The 26,660-nt window shown below is 45.7% G+C and overlaps 1 protein-coding gene across 3 annotated transcripts in view; it reads left to right on the top strand.

The window, feature by feature from the left end:
- Positions 1-26,660, top strand: part of KCNQ5 (potassium voltage-gated channel subfamily Q member 5) — a 448,222-nt gene that overhangs the window by 294,981 nt on the left and 126,581 nt on the right. For all 3 annotated transcript variants that reach the window (XM_036916207.2, XM_036916204.2, XM_036916206.2), the window contains exon 2: positions 4,221-4,311. In XM_036916207.2, coding sequence (XP_036772102.2) covers positions 4,221-4,311 — 91 coding nt within the window. The remainder of the gene's footprint in view (positions 1-4,220; positions 4,312-26,660) is intronic.

Below are 26,660 nucleotides of genomic sequence, written 5' to 3'. Positions count from 1 at the left end.
AAGTAAAGAACCCCGTTATTTTTTCCAAAAGCAACAGATGGTGCTTTGGCTTGATGGGCCATGGGATTTCATTTGTCTTCAAGACACTTGTCTTCGGTTTTCTTACCAAAAGGACCAAAAAAAAAAAAAACTGGTATAGCAGTCTGGTAAACCTATCAAAATAGGGAAAAAGCATCATTTAGTGTTTCTTGCTCTTGGTGAACTTGTGTTGCTTTCTAGTAATCACAGTTATTCTTTTGAATTTATTATAAATCATTGTTTAATATTCTATCTGGAATATCTCTGGGAGTTGTAATTGAGCTAATCAATATACAAAGCACAGGGTTCCCTACTTTACTCTTTTGACACTCAGAATATTTTTCCCTCTCTGGTCATTTGGCACCTATTTCATTTTTCAAGATTTATTAAAGTTTATTAGTAAAAGCTCTTCAATTTCATCCACAAATACTTTGATGCTTTACAGTATAATTCTAGGCCCAGCAACATGAACTTACTAAAAATAGCCAACACTTTGCCCAAGAAAAGTTTTGCAATAAAATCTTGAAATTCCTCACACAATACTTCATTGAGCAAATACAATGTCAAGTACAGAAAAACTCTTAAAATACAGTAAATGGGCTGAATGCTTTTTACTTCTCAAGAAAACAGCAAAATATCAAACACAGTCAGTGAAAGCTCCATGCGCGATCAAGATACTGAGATCAAAGCACATGGGCTGTCAGGGGCCAAGTTTGCTCCAACCCCTCTCGTGGTTGGAGAGACACAGGGAAATCGGTAAATGCACATCTTCAAGACAGTCCTTTTTGAGAGCACCTATTATCTTCCATCAATGGTGGGCCAGTGGGAAGTGTGACTTCAGATTCCCTGGCAAGAATGGACAGTTTTGTCGTCCACTTCATGTGGACGACAAAACGCTGAATCTTTTGCTCTGACTGAAATGTAATGATGGGCCTGAGGCAGACTTTGAGGGAGGCAGGCACAAACGGGAAACTCATAAAGAACAGTGACAGTACTTAAAGGAGAGTGACACATCTGGGCATCGTTTCATATGCAAAGTAGACAAAGAATTGGGCTGGGTGTTTGAAATCTGAGGACCAATGGAGAAGTCATGATAAAACCAACCTCGGACATCTGGAGAACTAACTACCAGGGGAGGTGGTCCAGAGCGTGAGGACCAGTGAGTGAGGGGCCTGAATCAGGGAGAACCACATCTTTATCACTTTGATAAAAAAGTGACTTTTTAAAAAATATCACTTGACTCGGTGGCAATGTTCCACCAACGAAGAGTGGCTGATAGCAGGGCCTTGTCCCTCACGCGCCGGGAGGTCTGGACACTGGAAGGGCTCAGAGAGAAACTGCACAGCTGTCTCTCAGCGATGTTTTAAGACTAATCTCTGCCTTAGAGGGAGCTCAGATAGGAATCCTTCTAGCCACAAGGATTCCCTGAGCCTGGGGTGAAAATCAGGCAGAGATGCCCCTTGCCCATGACTAGACAGAGTCCGGGCACTGCTCTGAGGGGGGCTCTCCAACTGCCGGTGGGTCCTTGCGCCTTGTTCTAGCCCATGATGCAGGCAGAAACCGCTATTTCCATTACGCTCTGGTTTCCGCTGAACACCACACACACATGTAAACTGCATCATTTCATATTTTTAACAATTAGCTGATGTGATCCTATTTTTGCAACTTCACAGAGATTACAGTGGTAGTATTTATTGATTAGGGTCTTTATTAATATTTAGGGCTCACTGCATTTGAAAAGCAGAATCATGCAGTGTTTGTAATCAAATATTCCAAATCATACCAAAAATGTCTTATGTAATTTTTATCGCTTTGCAGTGGAAGCTGGGACGTACTATGGAAAGATTGCATGTGCAAAGTGGCCTTCTTTGATGGAAAAATTAGGCAGAGAGGACATTTTGCAAAGTGCCAGGTTTAGAAAGGTCAATTTAGGGTGCTGGAAGAGAAAAACGGGCTCCAGCCATTCCTGTGATGATGAGGTTCTGGTTTCATCAGGCGGCGTGTCCTCCAGGCATGAGCCATTTCGGCCAGCGGGTCGGCTGTGGTCACTAAAGCCGGCCCGTGTGCTGCGGTCCTCGTGATTCATGATGCACCCGTGGGCCTTCCGTCAAGTGTACTGACATACCACCCACCCCCCATCAAAACAGTCCTTAAAGTTTTATGAGAAGTCAGAGGCAGGGCTGAATTTCCTTTGGAAGTTATTTCTGAAGAATTGTGCCCTTAAGAGCTTGATACCCACCTCCTATTAGCATTCTTTACCTGAATCCCGTGGTCCCATTCCTCTTAAGACGTTTAAGGTCTCCCCTTCCCCAAAGCCGTCTTAAAGCTGACCCGTGTGGAGAGTTAGGCCACCAAAATCCTTGCCGGGAGCCCCTGCAAGTGGACGTGTGGGGGGCGGCCGTCCGCAAAACCCAGGCTGCTCACTGGCCTGGCCTCCGGGCTGAGCCCACCAGCCGTCCCCTCGCCAGCAGCCCTTTTCCCTCCGCCGTGGCCCTGCCCCCTAACACAGCCTGCCAGGGTTTCTTCACTGTGACCCTGCCCCTAGGAGACTTCTTCTCGTTGGGTGATAACTACTCCGCGCCTAGTTTGCAGCCTGTAGGGAAGCCCCCCACCCCAGGTTCTGCTGGGCCAGGGTGGGCCCCGCGGCTCCTCATGGTGCGTGCTCACCCCTCAGCCAGAAATGCTCACAGCAGGCCGAGGGCAGATGGCGCTTGAACCCTCTTTCTGCGACACAGCCTTGGATGAGTTACGATATGTCCATAATTCTAGGTTTCCCTCTCTGTAAAGTGGGAACGGTGCTATTTTTATTCCATAAATGGTGAAGATAATGTGGATAATGCCTGTGGAAGCCGCTTAGCACCGTGTGGAGTTTGTAGGAAGTCCTCTGAGAATGTTAGTGATCATTATCAGCATACAGAACATAAGCAATGATGAACGCCCACTCCAGCTCTGGGCTGGGTAGATAATAAAGAAACAAAGGGTCCATGGGGTCAGGGTCAGCAAACTTCCCCTCTAAAGGACAGTGCTGTGTGCCATACTCCCTCTCCCAAGTCAGTCGAGCCGTTGTAGTGTGAAAGCAGGCATAGACACCGCACAAGTGAATGGTGCGGCGATGTGCCAATAAAACTTTATTTACAGAAATAGACGTTAGCAGTCGGGTTTGTTCCCTGGCTATAGGCCCCTGAACTCCCAGTCAAGGGTGGTAGGAAGACTTGTAAGTCTTACCGAGGCAGGTCAAAGGGGCAGGACCAGCTCCACCATCACACCAAAGAACTCGGGGACCGATATTTTAAGGGAGATGATGGTATGAGCTTCCTAGGATGAGTGAAAGTAAACCTATGGCCTAGAGCATGTAGCTCAAGTATTGCTGGGATTCTATGTTTAATCTTGCATTTTTAGGATAAATAACTTCAACACAGAGCCTCCTCTTTTCATTAAATATTTTCCTTGGAAACTCACCTCCTCCTCTGGATCCCAAAAGTTCCACATGAGTAGGAATAAAAATGTGGAATGGTTGATGGGAAAACCCTGCTCTGACCTCTGCTCACTCCCATGGCAGGATGAACAGACAGCTGAAGGGTCATTTCTCTAGCAGTTTGTGAGGAAACGGAGAGAATATGGGGAGCAGAAGAAATCGGTCCCTTCCTTTTCTATTCTTACTATAAAGGAATGACAAATGAGAATCCATGAGCAATAGTAGACTGTGAAAATGAGCCAGTGGCATCGTGCCAGCTAAGTACCAGCTTAGGAGCAACGAAGCCACTTAGAACAGTACCTGGGAGATGGCCGACACTGCCAAGCGCAGGGCAGACTGCCTCTACGGGAGGAAGCCGGCTACCCCACATGTTCTCGGGGTAGAAGAGCAGAGACACATTTGCTGGGCCTGCCTCAGGATCCCTGCTCGGGAAGGGAGTGTATGGGAAAGTCACAGGTTCTTAGATATGGACGTTTAAATACAGCCTGCGAAACACACACACACACAGAGTGAGAGAGAGAGAAAGAGGAAACCTTTCTCTCAGTGAGAGCATTGCCGAGAACCCCCATCTGTACTGTGCCATGTATTATATTTCAATATTCAAAATGGCAAGTCGCTTCCAGGATTTTATATTTAAACAATGCTAATTCTTAGAAACAAGAAATTAAGTTTGTCATGATAAGGCAAGGTTCTTATCAGATTTCTCTTTTCTGTTGTTATTTTACAGTTTTCTCCTTGTCTTTGGTTGCTTGATTTTGTCAGTGTTTTCCACCATCCCTGAACATACAAAATTGGCCTCAAGTTGCCTCTTGATTCTGGTAAGTGAAACATATGAACAAAAATGTACATAAAGTTTATGCAATATAAGAACTGTCTGTAATATTGGTGCTATGCATTTTGTCCCACAAAAAGTTCTATCTAACAAAAAAAGGGTTACTGTGAAGTATAAAACTTTCAAAGATCACTGAACACTTGCCCACCATTCTAACCACTCTTCCGTCCTCAGGACACGGAGAAATATTGTGTTGCTGTTATGTAGCAACATCTTGGGTTACAGTGACATCATACATGGAGGTGAATACTTGGAAGCAGTTTTAATTAGGTTTATCTATGGTAATAAACAAATTATAAGAAGACAATATCCACAAGGTCTGTCATTGTATTGCTAAAAGTTACAGGATAGAGAGCATTTTCCAATAACTGCAACTTGGCAGTAATTAAGCATAATTGGCCAAGAGCTCTGACAATATAGCACCTCATAAGAAAACAGAAGGCGCCTTCGTGCTCTTTTCAACCAACAGACGGAATTCAGAGTTCTGCTGCTAATGCAGTTACCTGGTGAGAAATCCGGCAGTTGGCTCTGCTTCCATTATGCTGTCAATCCTCAACCACACTGAGCTGCTCAATTCATTTTAAAATGGAAAAAGACCCCAAGAGATTTTAGTCTGAATTATTCTGGGCCTTTTAATCTCTTTTCCTTCTATTACAGCTAAACTATAGCACTGTACACTCAAATCACATCTGATTGGAAATGCAGTTCATTTACATCCGTTTTGACCCATTCACTTAGTCCAACAATATGAGAGCTGACAGTCTTAGAACTAACTGTCTGAATGAGCTATAAACTATAATAACTAACTTACTTCTAAAACCTGGCAGACTATAGAGCAAGAGAGAGAAAGAGAGGATGGATTAAGATGGCTTATGTGCCCTGATAAATAGAGATTGCTTATGGACAGCAATAAACATTTAATATGAGAAAATTATTCTTACCTTGAAGGTGGACACTGAAAGATGTCAACTCATATAACCTGAGCAGAGGGCAGCTACTCGTCCCACCTGTGCTTTCAAATGGCTAGTTTGTGCTTGAAGTTACCAAGACTTCATCAGGTCTCAGTCCTCATGAAGGAAGAAATCATCTTTGAGCCCAAAACAAATCTGTCCCAATTTGTTTTCATACATATTGTGCTCAGTGGTGCATTGCTAATGTGAAGGCTACTATTTTGAAACCCAAGATAGAGAACAGATAGACCAAATAGCACATTGGGGATCTGTTCTGTTTACAAGGTTTCCATCGGGGTGGCAGGTGGGCTTTTGGCCCCAGCACCCCTTTGATAGCAGTGAATGGCCTCAGCCCAAGGTCTGAACTCAGCTGGCTGCTAGGTTCCTATACACAACTCTAACTGGAAATGCTAGATTGAAAAAATAAATCTGATTTTTAGACCTAGGAGTATGAAAGACTGGATCTGCTGCATGACCAATGATATACATTATGAATACTTCAAGTGTTTGGAATCCCATAAAAAGACTTCTTTCATAACCGGGTCAAGAATCTAACATGTTAGGTTGACATCCTCCAAATCTCTGAAATAGAAATTCAGCCATTGCTCAATTTCAGAATAGTCCAAAGAAACCCCTGGTATTAAAAGCCCAAAGCTTATGAGGATCTTGATTGTTAAAACTTCTTGAGCAGTGAACAACTGATCAGAGTTTAGCAATTAGACTGTATTTGAGTAGATAAAATGTCTGACATCTGTCTTTTTTTTCCCAGCTTTATTGATATATAATTGACATATAACAATTGTGTAAGTTTAAAGTGTTTAATATGATAATTTTATATATGTATATTTTCCAAAATGATTAACACAATAAAGTTAGTTAACACTTCACCCATCTCACAGTTAGCATTTGTGTGTGTGTGGTGAGAATTTTAAGATTTACTCTTTCAGTAACTTCCAAGCATATGATCCAGTATTGTTAACTGCAATGATCAGACTGCACATTAGATCCTCAGGTCTTACCTGTCTTACAACTGGAGCTTCTATCCTTTGACCACCGTCACCCACTTCCCCCACCCTCATCCCCACAACCACCAATCTCCTCTGCTTCCATGATTTCCAGATTTTTTATTTTTTAGATTCCACATATAACTGAGATCATACAGCATTTGTCTTTCTCTGATTTATTTCACTTAGCAAAATGCCCTCAAGGAGGTCCATGCATGTTATCAAAAATGGCAAGATTCCCTTCTTTTTATGGCTGAGCAGTATTCCATTACATATACCACAGTTTCTTTGTCCAGCCATCAGTGGATGCTGAGGTTACTTCCGTGTCTTGGCCACTGTGAATAATACTGCGATGAACACAGGGCTGTGGATTTCTCTTTGGGATCCTGATTCCATTCCCTTCCGATATATACCCAGAAGTGGGATTGCTCGGTCACACGGTAGTTCCATTTTTAACGTCTTGGAGAGCCTCCATGCTGTTTTTCACAGTAGTTGCACCAGTTTACACCCCCACACACAGTGCATAGGGGCTCCCTTTTGCCCACCATCCCCCCAACCACTTGTTATTGCTGGTCTTTTGATGACAGCCGTGCTAACAGGTGTGGGCTGATGTCACACTGGGGTGTCAGTTCGTGTTCCCCTGATGATTGAGGGGACATGAGGCTGAGCACCTTTTCATGTACCTGTTGGCCATTTGCACATCTCTTTGATCTCCCAGTCTTGAGGTCTGGACGGTGTTTCTGCTTAGCAGAGCAGCAAGCATTCGCTCCACCCAAACGAGGCCTTTGTGCAGGGAAGTGTGGCAGGCGCTGCAGGCTGACGTTCTCAGGAAGGCACTGCGCTCAGCTTTCCACCGGGAGAGGATGTGCCTTGCCTCCTATTTTTGTGCTCTTGTCATAAATTGTCAAGGTGTATGTTTTTACACCAAAGCATATTTTTAAAACCTACCTAGATAGATGCAGACTGTGTTGTGGGGCTAAGCTTTTACAGATGTTTTTCCTCATCAGTGTTTTCTCCTAAAACTATGTTTTATTTAGACAAAAAATATATATATTCAAGTATAGGCTTTGTTTTCTTCTTTTTCTTCCTTAGTAGTTAATAAATTGGAAAAGCATATATTGTTAATTATTTTTCACAATTAGTTAACATAGTGTATCTTAAAAGTATAATCAGTTGTAAAATGTTGGAAAAAGCCAAGAGAAATCTTAATGACTTAAGGAATCTCTTATTTATTCTTTTAAAATGTATGTGTGAGACAGTTCATCTTATTTCAGACTCTATCATCTGAACATCTAATCGAAGTTCATAGAACACAATTCTGACTACCAGTGTTTTTAGTTCCCAAAATGATCTAAAGAGCTGCCATCCATATAGTAATAGGAATGGCTTTAAAGATGTTTATATATATTCTTGCAAACATCTTTAAAGCCATTCCTATTACTATATGGAATCAGTTGTTTGCTGCTCAAGAAGTTTTAACAATCAAGATACTCATAAGCTCTGGGCTTTTAATACCAGGGGTTTCTTTGGACTATTCTGAAATCGAGCAATGGCTGAATTTCTATTTCAGAGATTTGGAGGATGTCAACCTAACATCTTAGATTCTTGACCTGGTTATGAAAGAAGTCTTTTTATGGGATTCCAAACACTTTAAATAATCTAAAGAGCTGCCATCCATATAGTAATAGGAATGGCTTTAAAGATGTTTGCAAAAATTCACAATAAAGTCACTTTTGTACACTTTTCCTCTCAAATGCCATACCAGAGGAGTACATTTAGAAGAATTATATACAAATCATACATGTATTTTTTTTCATGATTGTGTCCCCTTTGTGTTTTTCTTTAACATTTTAAAAGATTTCCCTATATTCTATTTCTGTGCAAGTAGAGGATGCCCACACTTCAGACAGGAGTACACAGCAAGCAAATTGGCCCCTGGGCGAACTTCCCCGGCCCCTGTGACACTCCTCTGCCTGGTTCCTTGGCCTCAGCACAGCAGAGGCAGGCCTTTGCTTTGAACTCGGTCCTGCTCGCCTCCTGGGGTCCCCGAGGAGCCTTTGGTTCTCCATCCCCCACCCCAAGGGGAGGCCCAGAACTGCACTCCCAGGGCTGCTTGTAAACGTGTCGCTTCCTGGCCTTGGGGATAAGCCAAATGGGGACACACAAACTCGGGGTTAATTCGCTCTTTTATTTTTCTCAGTTGTGTGAACTAAGGTACCCCTCTACACTCTGGCTTCCCTGTTTCTCTCCACAAAACTGGCACAGACTTAACTTGCTGTAGATGCTGGAGCCAGGCACAAGGCATTCAGATTCCATTCCCACCACTTTTTAGCTGTGTGACTTTGGGAAATTACTTCTCTGGGTCTCAGTTCTCCCATCTGCTATAACCGGATAATACTATAGCCTGCCTCCTGAAGTTGTTGTGGGGATTGGTTAAATACAAGCGTTTAGAACTGGGCTGAGCCCAGAGAGAACTATCAACTATTATAATCACTGGCTCTTCCATATATAATGGAGCCTAATAGGAGCACAAGTACAGTGAACTGTGGAATATTTGAGAAATGCTACATTTGAGAAAAATGTCATACTTTCCTAGTAGGAAACAAGTACATTCACATTTTCTCACCACAAAAATTGTAATTATGGCAGCTTTCTACACAAACATGTTCCTCTAACTAAAGGCAACTCGGGCACGCGTTCAGTGTGTGTGGTGTGTCTTCCCAATGGCCCCTTATTTTTGGTCGACTAATGAAACAGATTTTTATTGTTGTGGATTCTGGTAAATGCATCTGATGGCAACGCTCACAGCTTTAGAAGCTCTTCTCTCAGTGTCTGCATCGCCGTGTAGAGCACTGGGCAGGCATACGTGTATGTTTCAGCATTTCATATCCCCCCTAAAGAGCAATGCTATGTAGAGTGCATTTCCTCTTGACTGGATAACCTCATGCCTTCCAGAGTAGTTTTAAAGTATTCATGGTAGGCCTTTAAATGTAGATTGTTCAATACATTGAAAATAGATGACCTCTACACTTAACAAAAGTGATGTGTGCCATTTGCAAAATTTTCATCAAAGGTGCCATTTTTATAAATGCCCACTCACACTGTAAAAGGAATGACGTTATCAGTTAGAATGCCCCGGGGTATTTGCTCCTCTGCCTGCTGGCTGTGTTCAAATTGGACTGTGCTCCGCACCCGGACAAGCACTCCAACGCACGGCAGATATCCAGGCTCTCCCACCACCGGGGTGTTGGCCCCTTCTAAACAGGGCATATGCTCATTTGCTGGTTTTCCTTCATGCAGCAGAACAAACATAGGTTTACCATTTCCTGAAGTGTGTACAAATTCAATTTAAGCAGATCTGATTATACTTAGATGCTCTAATGGAGCTTACTATTTAAAGAAAATCTGTAGTGAATCCTTTTGTAAAGTGAAGAGTCCCAGTGGGAAGCTAATAACTTCATAATTAATCTGTTACATGTTTTCTAATATGGATGCATGTGGGGTTTTTTAAATTGCCATGTAACTATCCATCACGTAACATGGTATTGAACAATTAGAGGTGTTGTGGACACGTCCCATCCATCAGTGTTAGTGGAGAGAGCGGGGAATCAGCCACAAATGCACTTACCAGTCCTTGCAAAGTAAAAAGGTTTGTGCATAAATTGATATGGGTTTGATGTAGAAGACAACATGAAATCTTTACTTTTAAAGCTCCAGCATTAAACATTCTTAGAGAGAATAACAGAGTGTAAGGGGAAGAATCCATTCAAGGATATTAAATGTTATGCTGGTAATGGAGCTGACAGAATATGAGCTATTAAGCAATCAGATATGAGACATGAGTGATGCTTCTTTATGTTTATCACATCCCTGTAATTTCCTGCAGAAAGTAGTAGGAATATCCCAATAAACATTGAAAACTGCAGTTATTTTCCTTTGCTTGTCTTTCATCAAGGAAAATGCAAATAAACTTTAAAATGATTCATGGAGACTAATGACCCTCATCAATCTGCTGATGACGGAAAAGAAAAAGCAGGCATAGTTTAACACCTGCTCCAAATCTTAACTGAGAGATAATAACACAGTAAGTAAGTTGCCCTCTGAGGATGATTTCAGATATTAGAGGGAAACGTTGTTCAAGTGAAAGAGAATGAAATTGTGCCTGAAAATGTCCATGTCTCAATCTACAGTTAAGAAAGGAAAGCACTTTCCACATTTCTGTTGCGAGCGTCGGTGTCTAACCAAGACATGCAGTCTGTGTACAATTTGGCTTCAAGTCTTGACAAGCAGCAGCAGACATCCTGGGATCTATCAGTGAGCCACCCGGGACCAGGTCCCCACATGTGGGCTGACCTCCTGTGGCCTTTCGCGCTCCGCAGAAGTATATTCAGCTAAGAGAGGGAGGCGAAGCCCGGCAGCGTGAATCAGAGGGTTGCTGAGAAAAACAGAGTCCAAGATGGTTGGCAATAGGAGGAAGAACGCCCTCCCTCACTTTCCAGGCTTGAATCATTCCCACCGCTGGAAACCTGGGTCGGACACCTCTCTCTTCCTGGAGTAAACTGCCTGGTCCCTCTGGCTTCCCTCAGCACTGGCTACTTGAAACCGTCTCTCCTCCCTCATTCATGTACTAACAATATGCAGCGAGGCATTCTTTAGGGACTGAGGATACAGCAGTGAGCAAAATAGGCAAAATGTCCTTGTAGAATTCACATGCTTCTGGGGAAGACATAGGAAACAAATTAGCAAGTCAATGTTTTAAGGGTTACACATAAAAAGAAAAGCAGGAAAAGAGAATAGAAGATGAAGGGGTCTTTAGGTGGCATGTTGAAAGGGTAGCATTAGAGCAGAGACCCCGGGTAGGTGAGGCAACTAGCCATGCAGGGACCCAGGGGAAGAACATTCCAGGCAGGTGGGGCCTCAAGGACGAAAGCCCTTGGGGAGTCGGGGGAGCACTGCTGCTGAGCCGAGGGGGGCGGGTGAGACCAGAATGCTGAGGGGGGGCCTGGGGGAGGGGGGGGCGGGAATGAGGCGTCAGTGGGCCTGCAGATTTCTTGAGAATAGGATCCAAATCTGATTCAGTGACACCACTTCATACAGTGGTTTCTGGTGGCAAATGATCAATGAGTATTTGGTGAAAGAAGATGACCAACTGTTTAAATGCACAACATTAATATTGAAACGTTCACACTATCATGGATATGGCACCAAAATTAAAGCAAGATGCAGTGTCTGACTTGAGAATGGGCTGGAGCAGGGGAGCCATAGGACTGAAGCCACCAGAAAGCCAGCGAAGCCCCTCATGGAAGACATGATGGAGCCCTAGGCAAAGCAGAGGGAGGGACCAACCTGAGCAAGACAGACAGCCCCGCAGCCCGGCCAGAGCTGGCGATCCTGTGTCACCGGCCGGTGCCTCACCCAGTCTGGAGAGGGTTTCTCCCCTCGGAAGGGAGGCCGTGTGCCCCGTGCACGCTGCCTGGCTCCAGATTGCCTGCCCCCTGCCCCCTTCAGGTGCTGTGCTCTCTGCCTGTGGTTCTCACTTGCCCCCCCCCCGTCTCCTGACTGCCCCTCTGGTTTAGTTCCACATCTGCTCTGACCCCTGTAGCCCAGCTCTGGATTTCCTGGGTGGTGTCAGATCCTGTGGATTTCCACAGACTTCTAGATATTTCCCTGGGTCCTGTGTAGCCCCCTCTTAATTTCTCCAGGCCCAGCCTCTAATTTTCCGCAGTTTTAACTCAAATATGTATGAAGTGCTTCCTACATTGCAGGCTCTGTGGGCTGGAGTCCCACAGGTAAAAGACAGACACATCGCCCTGACATCGGAGCATCTAAAGCATCCCCTTGTCTCCAACCTCTGACTGACTCCAGGAAAAATAAAAAGCTTTGACATCATGGGTTTACAGAGGACAACTGGTGAAATGAGGAGATGAGAGAAAATGGGTGAACTTGTCATTTTTTTAATTCCCAGTTTAAGATACATGCATATGAGCAAATAAACCTATCTCAAGTCATCTATTTCTCATGAAAATTACAACATAAGATTATCAAAAACTGTTTTCAATATCAGTGTCTACTAATCACACTCATATATTGACTACTGGGCTGGCACTCACCCTGGGGCACCCCCTTCCACCCCCCACACATCGGGGGTCACAATTAAGGGGAGGAGGCTCGTCACACTTGTGCAAAGCAGGTTAGAGAAAAGGTTTCCAAGCTGTGCATGGCCGCCTGACAAGCACCACTACAGGCTGGCTGCAGTGAACGGTGCAGACCTGGCTTCCTCCAGAGCCATAAATCACAGGGAGCCCACAGGACATTACTGGAAAATGAAGAACAAGAGAGAGACCGCAGGCACGACAGGCCCTCCAGCCTGGGCTCGCTGAAGACTGGGAGGTTCAGGGCCCCTGGATCTCAGCCTCCTGGGAAAACCTGGAAAGCTGCTCACAGAATAACCTGCAGAAGAGCCTCAGCAAAGAAATGCGAACGTTCGATCTAAACCACCCCCCTGGAGGCCGGGAGCAGGAAGGCGAGGAGCCCTCCGCTGGAGTGCGGGCAGGAGGGAGGACCCCCTCTGTCTGTCCCTCTCCACCCCTGACTCTCCCAAACATTCTTTTTTAAATTAGCTGAAATCAAGGGCAACTGGACATCAAATGCAATTTTAAAAGAAAGAGAAATTCCAGCACAATTGGAGGGTGTTGTGAAGACGTGAAGAGGGGTGGTGAGCATTCCTGCCTATTTGACTCCACAATTATAATGATAGAACCTGGGAGTTGGCCCCACACCTGTCCATGTGGAGGGCTTTGTGCCCCACTTAGCCACCCCGTGGCTGCCCTCCACCAGCTCTTCCCTGAGTCGCTTTCTGGTTCTGACCGGAGGTCTGCAGCGGAGAGGACTGCATGCTTAGGGCCTGGGCCCTTCCAGCCCAGCAGGGACAGGCATTTGACCGGCTGAGGGAAGGGGGCTTTGTGACCAGGGTGGGAGCTTGTCTGTTTATAGATGCTGGGAAAGAGCTATGGAGAGTCCTGGACTAGGGGTCAGAAGCTGGGCCATTCAGAGACCCAGTGCTGTGAAGACAGACGCATCCTTGAGTCACCTCTACAGACTGAAGAATATTTTCTCTCACCTGGAGCCGCTCACTGACTCACTCATTTATTTACGCACTCCCCCAGCATTCACTAGCGCCTCCCAGGGGCGCTGTGGGCCAGACGCCTCGCACACGTTGCCCTGCAGCCGTGCAGAGGCACTCATGGTCCCCATCCCTGTCGGGGGTGATTCTAAAATTGTTTCTCTAGCAAAATCAGGCAGAGGACTTGGAGTATGATGCATATGCAGTCCATTCTCTTTCTTTGTGTTTCCACAATGCAACTCACCTTGTATGCAGTTGTAAATAGGGTAATGACATCCATGTAACATGGAAGTTAAAGGCGATTTTTCCCAAACAACAGCAGCTGGGCATGAAGCATGTCAGCCTAGCTGAACAGAGCGCGGCTGGAGGAGTGCAGAGCCCACATCCTCTTTATGTACATGTGCTCTGCCTTGGAAGTGCTTATAAGGCAATTCTCCCCGATCTAGACAAAAGGCACAAACTGAAGGGGATCTTAAGCATCACCACCTTCTGTGCAAAGCCGGAACTTCTCTCTCTCTACCCATGACATGTGATGCGGGACCCCAGTCCCCATAACCCAGCAGCCTGCACCCCTCCCCACGTCCCCCTCCCTCAAGCTCTCTTCACGTTGGTGCAGACGAAGGCCAGGATTACAGCAGCATTTCCTTGTTGGAATTTGACATACCGTCTTAGCTGTACTAACATCTCTATGAGGGTGGTGGTTTTCGTTAGATTTCTGTTCAGAAGCTCCATAGGTGTAGAGTGGTGCCCCCTGACTCTGTATCGTAAGCCCTATTCTGTCTAGTGAACAATCTTGCCTAAAAGCTGGCCTTCCAGCAATGTGTGTGCTGCGCTGTGGCAGGAAAGCCAGTGGGTGGACGGGTGCAAGGTTTCCCATTCGGCCCACTCGGAAGCACACAGTGCCTTCGGCTTGGCAGCACGGGCCTTTCTAGGGAGAAGCATCAGTGGTACAACGCCGGGATCTTAGGTCAAATCGAGCAGAAGGATAAAACCTCAGTCAGGTGATGGGTCGGAGCCTCTGACTCTCCGACTCTCCCCTCATCAAGCCACGTTAAAGAGATTTTCAGCCTTACAAGCCTGCTCATCAAAAGTCCAAATTTATAAAATTAGCCTAAATTTTAATAAAGGAAACTTTTATGCAGTTCCAAGAGAAAAATAATGTTCCCTCAGGTAGAAACAAATTTTAAGACTTAAAATAAATCAACTTGAGAATATTTTATTTACCATCTAAGAAGCTTTGATTTAATCATTGTAAACTTCATTTTTCACTTTATTAAACTCTAAGTATTTTGACATCTTCTCAGTATGTAAAACCTGTAACATTTGGATTGTTCTGTCTTTTCCTGTTTTTAACCTGAAGTAAAACTCCAAATAATTTTCAGAACTAAAAGATCTAATCCTGTACTTTGCCACGCACAGGCTCCTCACTTGTCTCTGGTCTATCCTGTTACACGCACGCGCACACTCACAGTTCCATTCTGCACTCCCCCAATACTAAACCACTCATATTTCCCATGCACGCCGCCTCTGTGCCTTTACAAATGCATTTCTTTTATTTGAAAAGCCCATTCCCACCACTTCTCTTCACCACATTGGCAATCGCTATTCATTTAAGTGTCAGCTCCTGTGCGCCCTTCCTGGAAGCTCTCCCTGACTCTCCGGGAGTTGTTACGTCCCCTTCCTCTGTGTTCTGGGGTCCAGTACAGTTCAGCGGGTCTGTAGCAGCGGTGGCCTGTGGTAGTATGCAGGCCACTCCAGGATGATTGCTGATTTCCAGAGATGTTTTTTCTGCGAGACTGAAAGCAACATAAGAATAGAGACTGTATGTTAGCAGTCTTTGCATCTCCTAGTATGCACCATACTGCCTCACATGTAGAAGATGCTCAATAAACATGGGGAAACTAAATGACCTGGCCATCCAATCTGAAGAAGCTAGCAGTTATTCTCCCCATGTAACCCTATTTTGTTGTCTCAAAGCATCTAGCACTATTTTCTTTTTTTCTCATGTATTTGCAACATTAAAATACCCTGGTTTCAATTCACCTTTTGATTGTATGAAGCTCTAAAAACAAGTTTTCACTCCTTTGGAATATCTATAAAGACAAGTATAATTAAGTCATGTAGAATACAACTTTCAGAATCTAAAAGAAAATTATGATTTGTTAACTTTTGCCTCTTTTTTCCAGTCTTCCTCATTGTGTGATGAGTTTCAATTACCCTTCAGAATCTGAATCTGGGATAACCAAGTATTTATGTTATTAAAGCCAATGCTCTTACCTAATGCCAGAGTGGACTGATCATTAGCATAAAGCACCAGAGTATGATATGAGTCTGTCACCAACACTAGAAATGAATGGGATCCTATAACAGGAAATAATTACTGCAACAACCTAGTCAGTTACTCAACACTAACGTATTTTAATTTAAAAATCATTAAGCAATGACTTAGTCATTCACTAATGATCATTAGAAGCGAAAGAAATAGGGACTAATGTCTCCAAACAGCTTCCTGGGGTAACAGTTTAGAGCAGCTGAGCTGACCAAACTAAGATGCAGTCACCACTCCCTCCTCAGACCTCACCTAATGCATCGTTTATATTTCACTTTTGACACATATTTTGCATTAAGCAAGCATTTCTTAAGTACTTATTATGTTCTAGGCTCTCTGCTCATCCTCCTCCCTAATCTCACTTGGATTATTCTGTCTTCTGTTTTCAACCTAAAGTCAAACTCCAAATAATCTCCTGAATTAAAAGAACCAATTTCTTACCTGGAATGAGAGAGAACCAAAAATGAGTGTGAGAATGAGAAGTAAGTAAACTCAGCCGTGAAGTCACCCATAAACATGATGGGATAAGGGAAATGTTGACATGAATAACTAGTTACAATGGAGGAAGCAACGACTTCCCCACTGGAAGCTGGGGGAGCCTTTCAGGGCATTTGAGCTGGTCTACAGCCACAAAGGTCTGGGCCACTCTGGCTAGGATTTAGGGAGTCAGGGAGACAAACAGAGGCTCAAAGGAAGGTTGGAACCAGTGAGAAGAACCCAGTTTTTTCTAAAGTAAGGTCATTTGAATCTCATGCCATGATGGAAATCAGAAGGTCTTAAGTAGCACGATGAAGTTCGGATTTGGTTTTGAGAAAGACAGTTCCGAGTGCCCCCTGGAGGACAGCTGGGGCAGAGAAGGAGGAGTGGGGGCAGGAAAGACTGCAGTCTGCTGCACGGCCCTGGGCCGTCTGGACTACAAGGGGCACCAGCTGCCACAGAAGCCTGGGCACCGAAAGGAAAGGTGGATTCAGGGGACATTTCTGAGACTGAGCAAACAAGTGGTGGTGTTTGGGGTGAGAGGCAGGAGATGAGGGTGCCTGAGCTTCCCGACTCTGGGGTGTGGTCAGATGGTGATGCCATTCCCAAGTCTGGGGTCACCGGGCGCTCAACAGTTCAGAGGAAGGACAGGCAGGTTTTGAATACATTGCATCTCATTCAGTTGGGGACCATCAGGGGCTATCAGAAATCCCTGTCTAGAGCCCAGGAGGTACGGCAGTCTCGCTTTGGAGATGTAGGTGTTTGGGTGCATAGGGGAAATGGACCCTGAGAGATGGAGGCTGGGGGCCGCTCCCTGAGATGAGCCCCGTGTTAACACTCCTCTTCTTCATGTCATGCCCCTAGACACCTGATGCCAGGCATCCCTTCTGTTAAGGTATAGACCTGAGGCATTTCATTGGCTGCCCTCCCAGGATGTGGCTTCCACCGCCAATGCCGGCACTTACCAGGCGAGAGTGCTGCTTACAGCGGCTGCATGTAAGGTCCGGGGCGTCCCGGGTGGCGGGAGCAACACTATGGGTTCAAGCCTTCTTCCTTCGAAGAGGGTATGGATCTGTACTGCACTGAGGACCCAGCAAAATTAATCAATTTTTTAAAGCCAAAAAAATTAAAAAGGGCTCACTGAGAACTGTTCTTAAACCTCAGTCTAGGATAAAAAACCGTGAAGCTTTAGGGTGGTTGCAATCACTTGCTGCCCATTTATACATCAGATGGAGGGATGGAATTCTCCAAGAAACAGAGCACCTTGGAAGGCTTCGTCTCTCCCACCTACATACATGTCCAAGGTCCTGTGGGGTCCGTGCTTTGCAGGGATCTAGCGTCCTCTCAATGCTAGATTTCCAATGCTCGGAAGTTCTCTTTCCAACAATTATTGGATGAACAAAAATTGCCTCCTAACACATCCTAAGCAATGTCCTACCCCCTGCAAACCATTTGCCTAAACTGTAAAAAGTCAGCCCTTAGCCTTAGTGACATAAGTAATATCTGAGCCTTTATACCTGAGCAGCAGAGGAGTATGAGGTCAGTCGTTGCCACGCACATCTGAGTCACTAAGACAGAATTACTTCCAAAGAAGGTAATTAATTTTTTATAAAAAACTTTAGGTTACCTGCATATGTATACTTCCCTTGATATGTCAAGTGAGAGCTGAAGATAAAAAATCAAAGTTTGGGATTTTCAGGAGTGGGAGCAGGAAATCTAGGAAAAGAAGAATTAATTGCTTGGAAAATCTCCAAGAAAAATCTATCTGAAATGAGGGATGGCTTTTTCTCTTGACTCAGTAATACTCAGAAATATAGAAGGTGAAATAAAATCTCAGTGTGATTTGACCCTACACAGAGCCAGAATTCATTTTTTTATTTTTTTTATTTTGGTATCATTAATCTACAATTACATGAGGAACATTATGTTTACTAGACTCCCCCCATTACCAAGTCCCCACACACAAACCCCATTACAGTCACTGTCCATCAGCGTACTAAGATGCTATAGAATCACTACTTGTCTTCTCTGTGTTGCACAGCCCTCCCCATGCCCCCCACGCACTATACATGCTAATCTTAATACCCCCCTACTTCTCCCCCCCTTATCCCTCCCTACCCACCCATCCTCCCCAGTCCCTTTCCCTTTGGTAACTATTAGTCCATTCTTGGGTTCTGTGAGTCTGCTGCTGTTTTGCTCCTTCAGAATTCATTTTTATGTTTCTGTTGACAGTCAACAACTTTTTTTTAATTATAAGATGGAAATTTCTAACCACTCTAGTGACTATCCACTTTTATAAGACTCACTTTTCAGATGAACAAAAGCATTCTTCAAGTAGGTTCTCTTTCCAACAGACAAAAAAAAAATCAACAAAGCCAGTAACCGCACTCCCCTTGCATGAATCCTGTCCCGTCCTGAGGACGCTAAGATGTCAAGAGTTTCGGAGTCAAACCCGGAGTGCCCAGTTTCGTCGCCGCAGCTCAGCACTGCTAAAAACAGTCTCCTCAACACAGTGATTTCCACATTCATGGAATAACATCAATTATAAGCCATTTGCTTTTCTTAACATCGTGAACACTCAACATTTGGTTGAAAGCTAGGAGGAAGATAGTCCTATTTTGTCCCTAACCTCTTTAATAATATTTGCACTTTACACTCACTCCTTTGCATGCACCCCTAAAGTCAGAAAATAAGGGAAACTTGAGATCCCTTCTCCCCAAGCTTGGCTTAGCTGTGGGAAGACTGAAGAGTGATAGTATCTTCATACTATCCCAGAGACTTCTGGGCCAGACTTACCAAGTTTGTAGAAAAAGATGGCAGTTTTACCTCAACAGCTGCAACATAATCAATGCTCTCAATGCCCAGCAAGAAGAATTTAAGCTGAGCAGGGTGAGCAAGTGTTGTAGAGTTTTATATCTTACAAACTTATAAATAAAAACCTTTTAAGTGTTCTGAATTTCCATTTAAATTTATCTTGGAACATACATAAAAGTCAAATATACAATGATTCTTTCTGTTTCTGCTGGTTTTCTTTACTGCCAATAGGTGATATTCAAAGCTAGTATTAGTTGGCATCTCCTCAGAGCGGAACTCCAGAAGCTTGTCAGGCCAGGGCCCCAGTGGAGCCGAGGAGTGAGGCCCTGTGGGTTGGCCCTTGGCAGTGGGCAGAACAGCATCTGCTTGATGGTTCTGGTAATTCAGGGAAATCATCTAAGGAGGATACCGTGTAGTATACCCGCAGCCCCACGCTTCTGCCTTAGCAAGTGTCAGGGAGAGGCTTTTGCTCAGCTGGAGTCTCAGGCCTGTCCTCCTGGCTGGAACAGACATACGTGGGGCTCCTGGCCCCGTTTCCATGCCCTGCTTCCCAGATGGCCTGTGGGTGCCCATTTCCTCTCAGAGAGATCTCCCAGCCTTACCAGTTCCTGGTGAGTGAGCCGAGCAGCGTTGGGGAGGGAGACAGAGAATGCAAGCTGAGCCAACCACACTCCCCATTTCTCTCAGGGTCGAAGTCAAAGTTCTTACAATAACCCAGAAGATCCCCTTACAATGACCCTGAAAGACAGTCCATTCCCATGTGTCCCCCCTCCTGCTCCTCTGCCCTCACCCGACCTAGTTCAGCCACCCTGTCACCTTGTGCTTCATCCACACCTCCAGTATTTTGCACCAACCGATCCCTCTGCCTCAAAGCCTCTCCCATCAGTTACCTGCTTAGCCAGCCAGCTTCCTCACCTTCTGGTCTGTTCAGTCGGCCTCTCCCACCCCCCCTCCCCCATTCCTCTCCATAGCACTGACCTTGTGGTGTTCTGTAAATTGTATTTCTTTGTTAGGTTTATTATCTGCCTCCCTCGCTGGGAGCAGCAACGGGGCAGGAATTTTTGACTGTTCACTTCTGTATCTTCAGCACCTAGAAATGGGCCTGGCGTACAGTGAGCATGTGATAACTACTGAATGAGTGGATTTATTTTATTTAGCGGTTATAAAGTGGTTTCTATGTGTCAGGCATTGTCCTAAGCACTATTCAAACATTAAGTCATTTAAACCCTGGTAACAACCCTATGAAAGAGGAATTTTTATCCCCATTTTATAGAAAAAGGTGGCACAGTGAGGTTACATTGCCCAGAGTCACACGCTAGTAAGTGGCAGGACCCTCCCTGCTGCTAACCGCTGCTGTCCGCCACACCGCTACTGAAGCGTGGCAGAATCCCCATTTTCTGTGCTTCCTGAGCTTCCTTCCATGACCAAATTAATGATTGTGGTGTTAGACAGTGACCTGAGCAGGTCATTGTGGTGGCGACCCTGCTTCCCTGGAAGGGGAGCCGGGGTACTGGGAATCCAGGGGCTCGTATCAGGGAGATAGGGGCAAGCAGGCCCATCTCCTGGGGCAGGTCACCGGGGGTACAAAGGGACAGAAGAGAGCACACAAGCGCCGAGCAAGGGCCCGCAGAGACAGGACGGTAGGCATGGGTGCAAGCCCGTGGGTCGGCTAGAGACCCTTCTTCTGAACCACCTGTCATGCTTGCAGCGAGCTACAGCTTATCGGAATGATTCCCTCAGTGTCTGGGACACATTTCAGATGATCGAAAGGGGATGATCAAAATTTGGGAGAAGGCATATTACTTACCAGTTTTGCACTGAGTTGATACTTCGGGAATCTCTGCTAACAAAGTGTTGCCAAATAAAGATCCTGCTGGGTTTTCTTTAATGAATGAGGTGGCTTGGTTGTAATTATTCCATTAATTGTTTAAATGTGAACAAGTGCTATTAAGGATCTTGAAAATTGCTTCCTCTTAAATATGTTAACCCTTCCGACTTGTCCTCTCCTAATCTGTTCTCCGTTCGCCTAGTAAATCCGCTTTTAATAAATGGCACAAGAAAAAGTGTTACCCTAACTCTAGCAGAATTATCACAAATCCTGAATTAGGGGAGTCTGAAGGGAAGTGATGAATTGTATTTGTGCTCTTGAAGAAGACAGGCTTCCAGTGAGCCCGTGTTTACTGTGCAAACAAGCAGAGTGAAGTGATGAAAGAGGCTGTAAAAAGTGGGGACTTTCAGCAGTATAACCACTTCAGAGGCTCGGATAAGATACCAGTTCGGGGTATGTACAGCTAGTCTTTGAAAACTCTTCAGTGACTCTTAGATACTCTGATGGGCAGGGTCCGGTGACACCCTTGCCATGATCCAATTCTGTCCCCTGCCTGTGAAGCTGCGGGGCTGGAAGGTGGGGGTGGGGGGCAGCAGGGAAGTCCCCCTGGCGAACACCCCTGCAGAGCCACCGTAGGGGCCTTTGGCCATGAGCAGAGGCCATGACTGGACATGGCCACTGTGCATCAGGCTGCCCGGAGGCAGGCCTGCCAGCATCGCCTCCCTGGAGGCTTCCTGGACTGACCTGGGAGGCAAGCAAGGGCGGAGGAGGGGCACAGGTGCGAGAGAGGAGAGAGCCGTCTCCCTTCCAGCCAGCACAGCTCCCCAGGGCTCTCCTTGCTCCAGCAGGAGAACCCACCTTTGGGGCTTCCTTCTCCCTCGCCCCCACCCAGCTCCTCCGGCCCCCTTGACGCAAGCACACCTGCTCCAGGACTTCTTTTGTCTAGATTCTGCAAAAGGCCAGACTGCCCCTGCTCTGTCCCTTTACAGTGACCTGAGCATGCTGTGCTGCTTTGGGCTGGCGGGGGGACAGGCGTGGGGGAGTATGCTTTCCAGGACAGAGTCTTACTTCTGAAGGCACGGTTGTTTGAGCTTGGCACCCCCTTTTTGTTAACACACTGTAAAGTCAGTGTCTGAGTCTGCATTGCCACAGCTTTGGCCTCTGACTGTGTATGGGAGGCCGGCCGTATTGCTAACCAGCAAGACCTATGAATCACTCCTCTCATATCCCCTGATACTACTCCCGTGGTCCCCAGCCAGGCGTCCTGGGGTGCAGCAGGCACACAGCCTACAGCCCAGCAGAAGGGCAGGAGAGCAGAGCAGGGTCTCAGTTACTATGACAGATTGGTTCCTCCCACACTGAGTGACTTTCCAAATTAGTCCAAGTGATGCATTTCATCCTGAAGATGGAAGCCACCCCTAGTGGAGGTCGTCTGGCAGATGTGGATAATGGGTGACATTAATAGTGTCTCCTGTAGATTTTCATTCTTAGATTTTTGTGTCTCCTTTTCTTCTGCGTGAAACTGGTTGGCTGAGTCCCAATATCAGTTCTAAAAGATTTTGTGCAAGTGCACATACAAGCGTGTGCCCTAGAGCGCATGCAACCCGCACAGAGAGAGGTGCCCACTACCCCCCCCCCCGCCCCGGGTGCTCACGAAGGACCCCGCCCTGGGAGCCACAGACATGCACCAACAGCGACAGCTCACATGCACCAACAGCGACAGCTCATAGCTGGTAATGGGGAGAATGCACGATCTTCAGTGACAAAATGCACTTCAATGCTTATAAGGGAAAACAGTTCTCATGGGTAGGAGAGAAGGCAGCTAAGACTATTTTAAATCAAAATGGCTCCTGTTCTGTCAGGACGCCTAGAAGGAGGGTGGGCCAGATGACCCAGAAAGGCACGGGGATTTCTCCACTGGCACATGGAGGCCTGCAATGCAGTCTATAGTTTATGGACATGGAAAAAACGCAAGTTAATGTCTTATAATATCTTGCTTTCTTCTGCCGGACTCCACCTCTGAACGCCGTGGCCCCAAAGGCTTCTGTTTCTACCACGTTGTGCCCACTGCTGCCAGTCTGCCGGCAAGCAGAGGGTCTCCCCACTGGAAAACTCAATGACTGAGGTTCTCAGAACTCCACCCGTCCTTCAACAGACCCCCTGCCTTCCTCATTACTGAGTAAATAAAACACCAGCTGCTTCTGCTCAACCTTCAGGGGCTGCTTTGGCCCCACCCTGAAGCTCCATTTCTTCCAAAAACCAAAATATTTGGGGATTCTGCCTAAAACAGGCTCAGATAAAAGGAGTAAACTGTCCCTCTCTTTCTTTTTTTTTCCCCAGCCTGTCTCAAGAACCTTTCTTAACCAGTGGTGAAAAATCCTATCATTTCTAGTAAAATAGTAAAAAGAGAAGAGCTATCATCAGAGGACCCCAGATGAAAACAAAATTGTTCGGTGCCATAAGTCATAGCAGTGGCGTTGGGTGATTACCGTTTCTGCCTGTTGGCTTAGATTAATCAAAATAAGCCCACCGACACCAGGACGTCTTGCAGCGAGAAGCCACTCACTCTCCAGCTGCAATTAGTGTCAGTAATGCTGAATAGGCAGGTTAGAAAAAAATCACAGGCCAATTAACTTATTCCAATTCTTCTACTTCTAGCTAGCTTGCTTTCAGAATTTTGATTTAATGGATTGATGAAGCAGTGTGCTAATTAGTTTCTGCTGAATCTGAAGTTTTGAACTGGAAGAAACTTCAACCAAGGCTCAGTGAGGGCCTGCGGGGTTAGAGGAGTTGAAACAACGGGGAGGAGTTTCCCAGGGACTCGCTGCTCAGACGGCATTTGCAGCGCATTGTGCTCCGGCAGACCGCGTCACCCCTGACAGATTATAAACTCCTTGCGGTAGACACACTGCTCATCTTTGCCTCCTGCACGGAGCTGGTATTCAGTATACGTTTGTAAAGTGAATTCGTGACAAATGGAACACCTTATAAGTGCAGTAAATGTTGCAGAGCAGTTAGTTACACTAAACAATGCAAATCCTCTACAGGAATGGGGAAGGGGCAGGTTTTCTGAAAGTCAAGGGATCTCTCAGTGTAAGAGCAATGTGTTTGCTCCAAGCAAGAACAGCTGCAAGAGCAGAAATGGAAACTCCCAAGTATAGAAGTGAAAAGTTCTCAAAGTTCTCGAGAGCAGGCCCTGACTTGACTCTTCGCCTCTGTAGCACAAAAGCGTTCTGTTTTCATCGACTCAGGCTATTATAACAAAATACTGCAGTCCGGCTGGCTTAAACAACAGGTGTTTACATCTCCCAGTCCTGGAAGTTACAAGTCCAAGTTCCAGGTGACGCCGATCCGTTCCCTGTTCCTCTTCCCAGCTTGTGGTTGGTACCTTCTCACTGTGGCCCCACGTGGTGGAAGAGAGAGCAAGAGAGCTGTGGGTTCTCACCCTTTCCGTGTAAGGACACTAATCCTGTCACGGGGCCCCACCCTCATGACCTCAGCTAAACCCGTTCACCTCCCTAAGGCCCCGCCTCCCAATACCACCACACTGGGCCTCAGGGCCTGGACACGTGGATTTCAGAGGAAAGAAAACATTCAGCCCATTACACTGTCCTAGCTCTTGTTTTCTCACGGGTGTGACAAACCCACAAGGGAAATGTGAACAGAAGAAGATAAGATTTGCTTTATAGCCAGCTTGGCTGACATGCACCAATTTCTTAAGGCCAGGAATATTTCTTGATTGAATACATTATTTGTTTGTTTTAAAGCATTTTATTTAAGCTTTTATAACTATTTTAAATTTTTATAAGCAAGAAAAACCTATTGCCCTTGTATATTTTATTATAAAATTAATAGAACTGCCTGATTTTATTTCTGATAGCCAGAAATAAAAACTTAGAATTGTTACTCATATTGTTTGGGGCATGCTCATATAGTTCTTAAGAGAAATAAAAGCCTACAGGACAATGAGAAATTGACAAATTAGCAAATTTGAATCAAAGAAACAATTGGGTGGATTTCACCCATTTTGGACTCTCTCAATGTTCCCATTTTATTCTGATTCAGGGCTTTGAGCTCCAATTCCAAGCTGAACTGGTTCATTTATGATTATTTGGCAAAATCATAGGGGAATGAGTATCTGGGTTCAGTTCAAGGTATGACAAACTATTTTCAATTTTTCTAGCATGTTTCAGAGTTCTGGTCCCTGCTACATACACAAGTGGCTGCATGCAGACACACCCATATAGAAACTTCAAACTATTTAAGGTGTAATTTGGTTTGGGGTGGGGCTCCAATCAGAACTCAGTGAGCCTGCCCTCTGTGTCAGTGGAGGGAAGAGGAGAATGTGAGGTGAGCCCCACTGTGCGCACTACCAACTTGGGTGCCTCAGCAGACAGTGCTGCTGGGGCTCTGTCCCCGAGAGTCCCCCACCCCCTTGGGGCAGGAGGAGGGGAAGGCCTAAGCCATTCTGGGCCCTGATGTAGATATGACTTTGAGAACACAGAACATGAACACAGAAGGAGTCACCTGGTGGCCCCCTGATACCAGGCAGGCCTGCAGCACTTGACAGCAGCCAGCCCACCCCTAAGTGTCTTAAGCCACTGCAGGCAGGCGAAAGCCCTCATCACGGATCCTGTCTGGCAACTAGGATGCACAGGACCACTGCTAGGCTGAGCTGGCCTGGGTGGGGGAGGGGACACCATGAGCATCCTCTGTTGCTGACCAGTAATGCCGCACTTCTCCGCCCCCAGGGGCACCCACTTCCTGCCCTGGGCCATGTGCTCTCAAGCCGTGCCCCCAGCACCTGATGAAAGCCTGTCCCTGGTCCTTCTTTGGGAACAGAGCATAAATCAGTCATTTGGGACATTTTCAAAGTGCTCCTTTCCCTGTGTCTTTTGGGAAATTTCTGGGATAAATGATCTTTGCATATAAATGTGGCTAACTGAATTACTTTTCAGAGGGAGAGCTATAGTTTAACAGGTGTGAAAAACTTGAAATGATTAATTATTCCTAGAGAAATTTCAAGAATCAACCAAGCAGAACAGGGGTGTCCTCAGGAGGGACTGGACTGTCCTGGTGCTCCTGAGATGAATGCATCTGTCGGAGTCTTCCCAAGCCTTCCAGTCCCCGGGCTGGCCCCAGATGCCAGCTTGCAGAGCCCTCTAGGTCGCCGTTTCCAAGGGAAGGAAGCCTCGATGCCCACCCACACCTTGTTCTGGTCTCCCCATCCTCACCCCACTTCTATTTCTGTGCCCCCTTGTGCCCATCCCCACTCAGTGTCCAAAGCACCTTCATAGAATTCTCCCACCCTCTCACAACACTGATAGGAGTGTGGCTCTGAAGGTCATGAACTTGGGGTGTCTTCAGATCCAATCCATCCCCTTAGCAAAAACATTCATTACCTCAAATTCTCTTCCAACACCCTAATAGTTAATATACCATCCTAAAAATTAAGGAGAGATATGAAAGCAACCTGGGCTGATGATGGCATATGATGGCCTTTAACAAAGGATTCGTGAACATGGGTTTAGGGCGTTCTTCTGTTCTTCAAAGAGACAAAAATCCAAAAAAGGACTTACTTCTGTACAGTTATTTCTACACTCCAACTCAAGTGTGGAGCCATCTCTAGATCCGGATTAATCTCAGTCCCTTAATACGTATTATACTAGCAGGATCTTCCAAATTACAAAAGAACTATAACTGCAGCCCTTTTAAGTGATACCTTTCTTTGCAATTTATGACTCAGTCTGCAACCCAAATCCTTTCCCGACAGGGGTTCCGTGAGGAGACATGCTGGTCTGCTAGCCCTC

The sequence above is a fragment of the Manis pentadactyla genome, chromosome 16 (assembly GCF_030020395.1).
Source record: "Manis pentadactyla isolate mManPen7 chromosome 16, mManPen7.hap1, whole genome shotgun sequence".
Classification (NCBI taxonomy): domain Eukaryota; kingdom Metazoa; phylum Chordata; class Mammalia; order Pholidota; family Manidae; genus Manis; species Manis pentadactyla.
The sequence above is the reverse complement of the archived record's forward strand: the minus strand, read 5'-3'. Positions and strand labels throughout refer to the sequence as shown.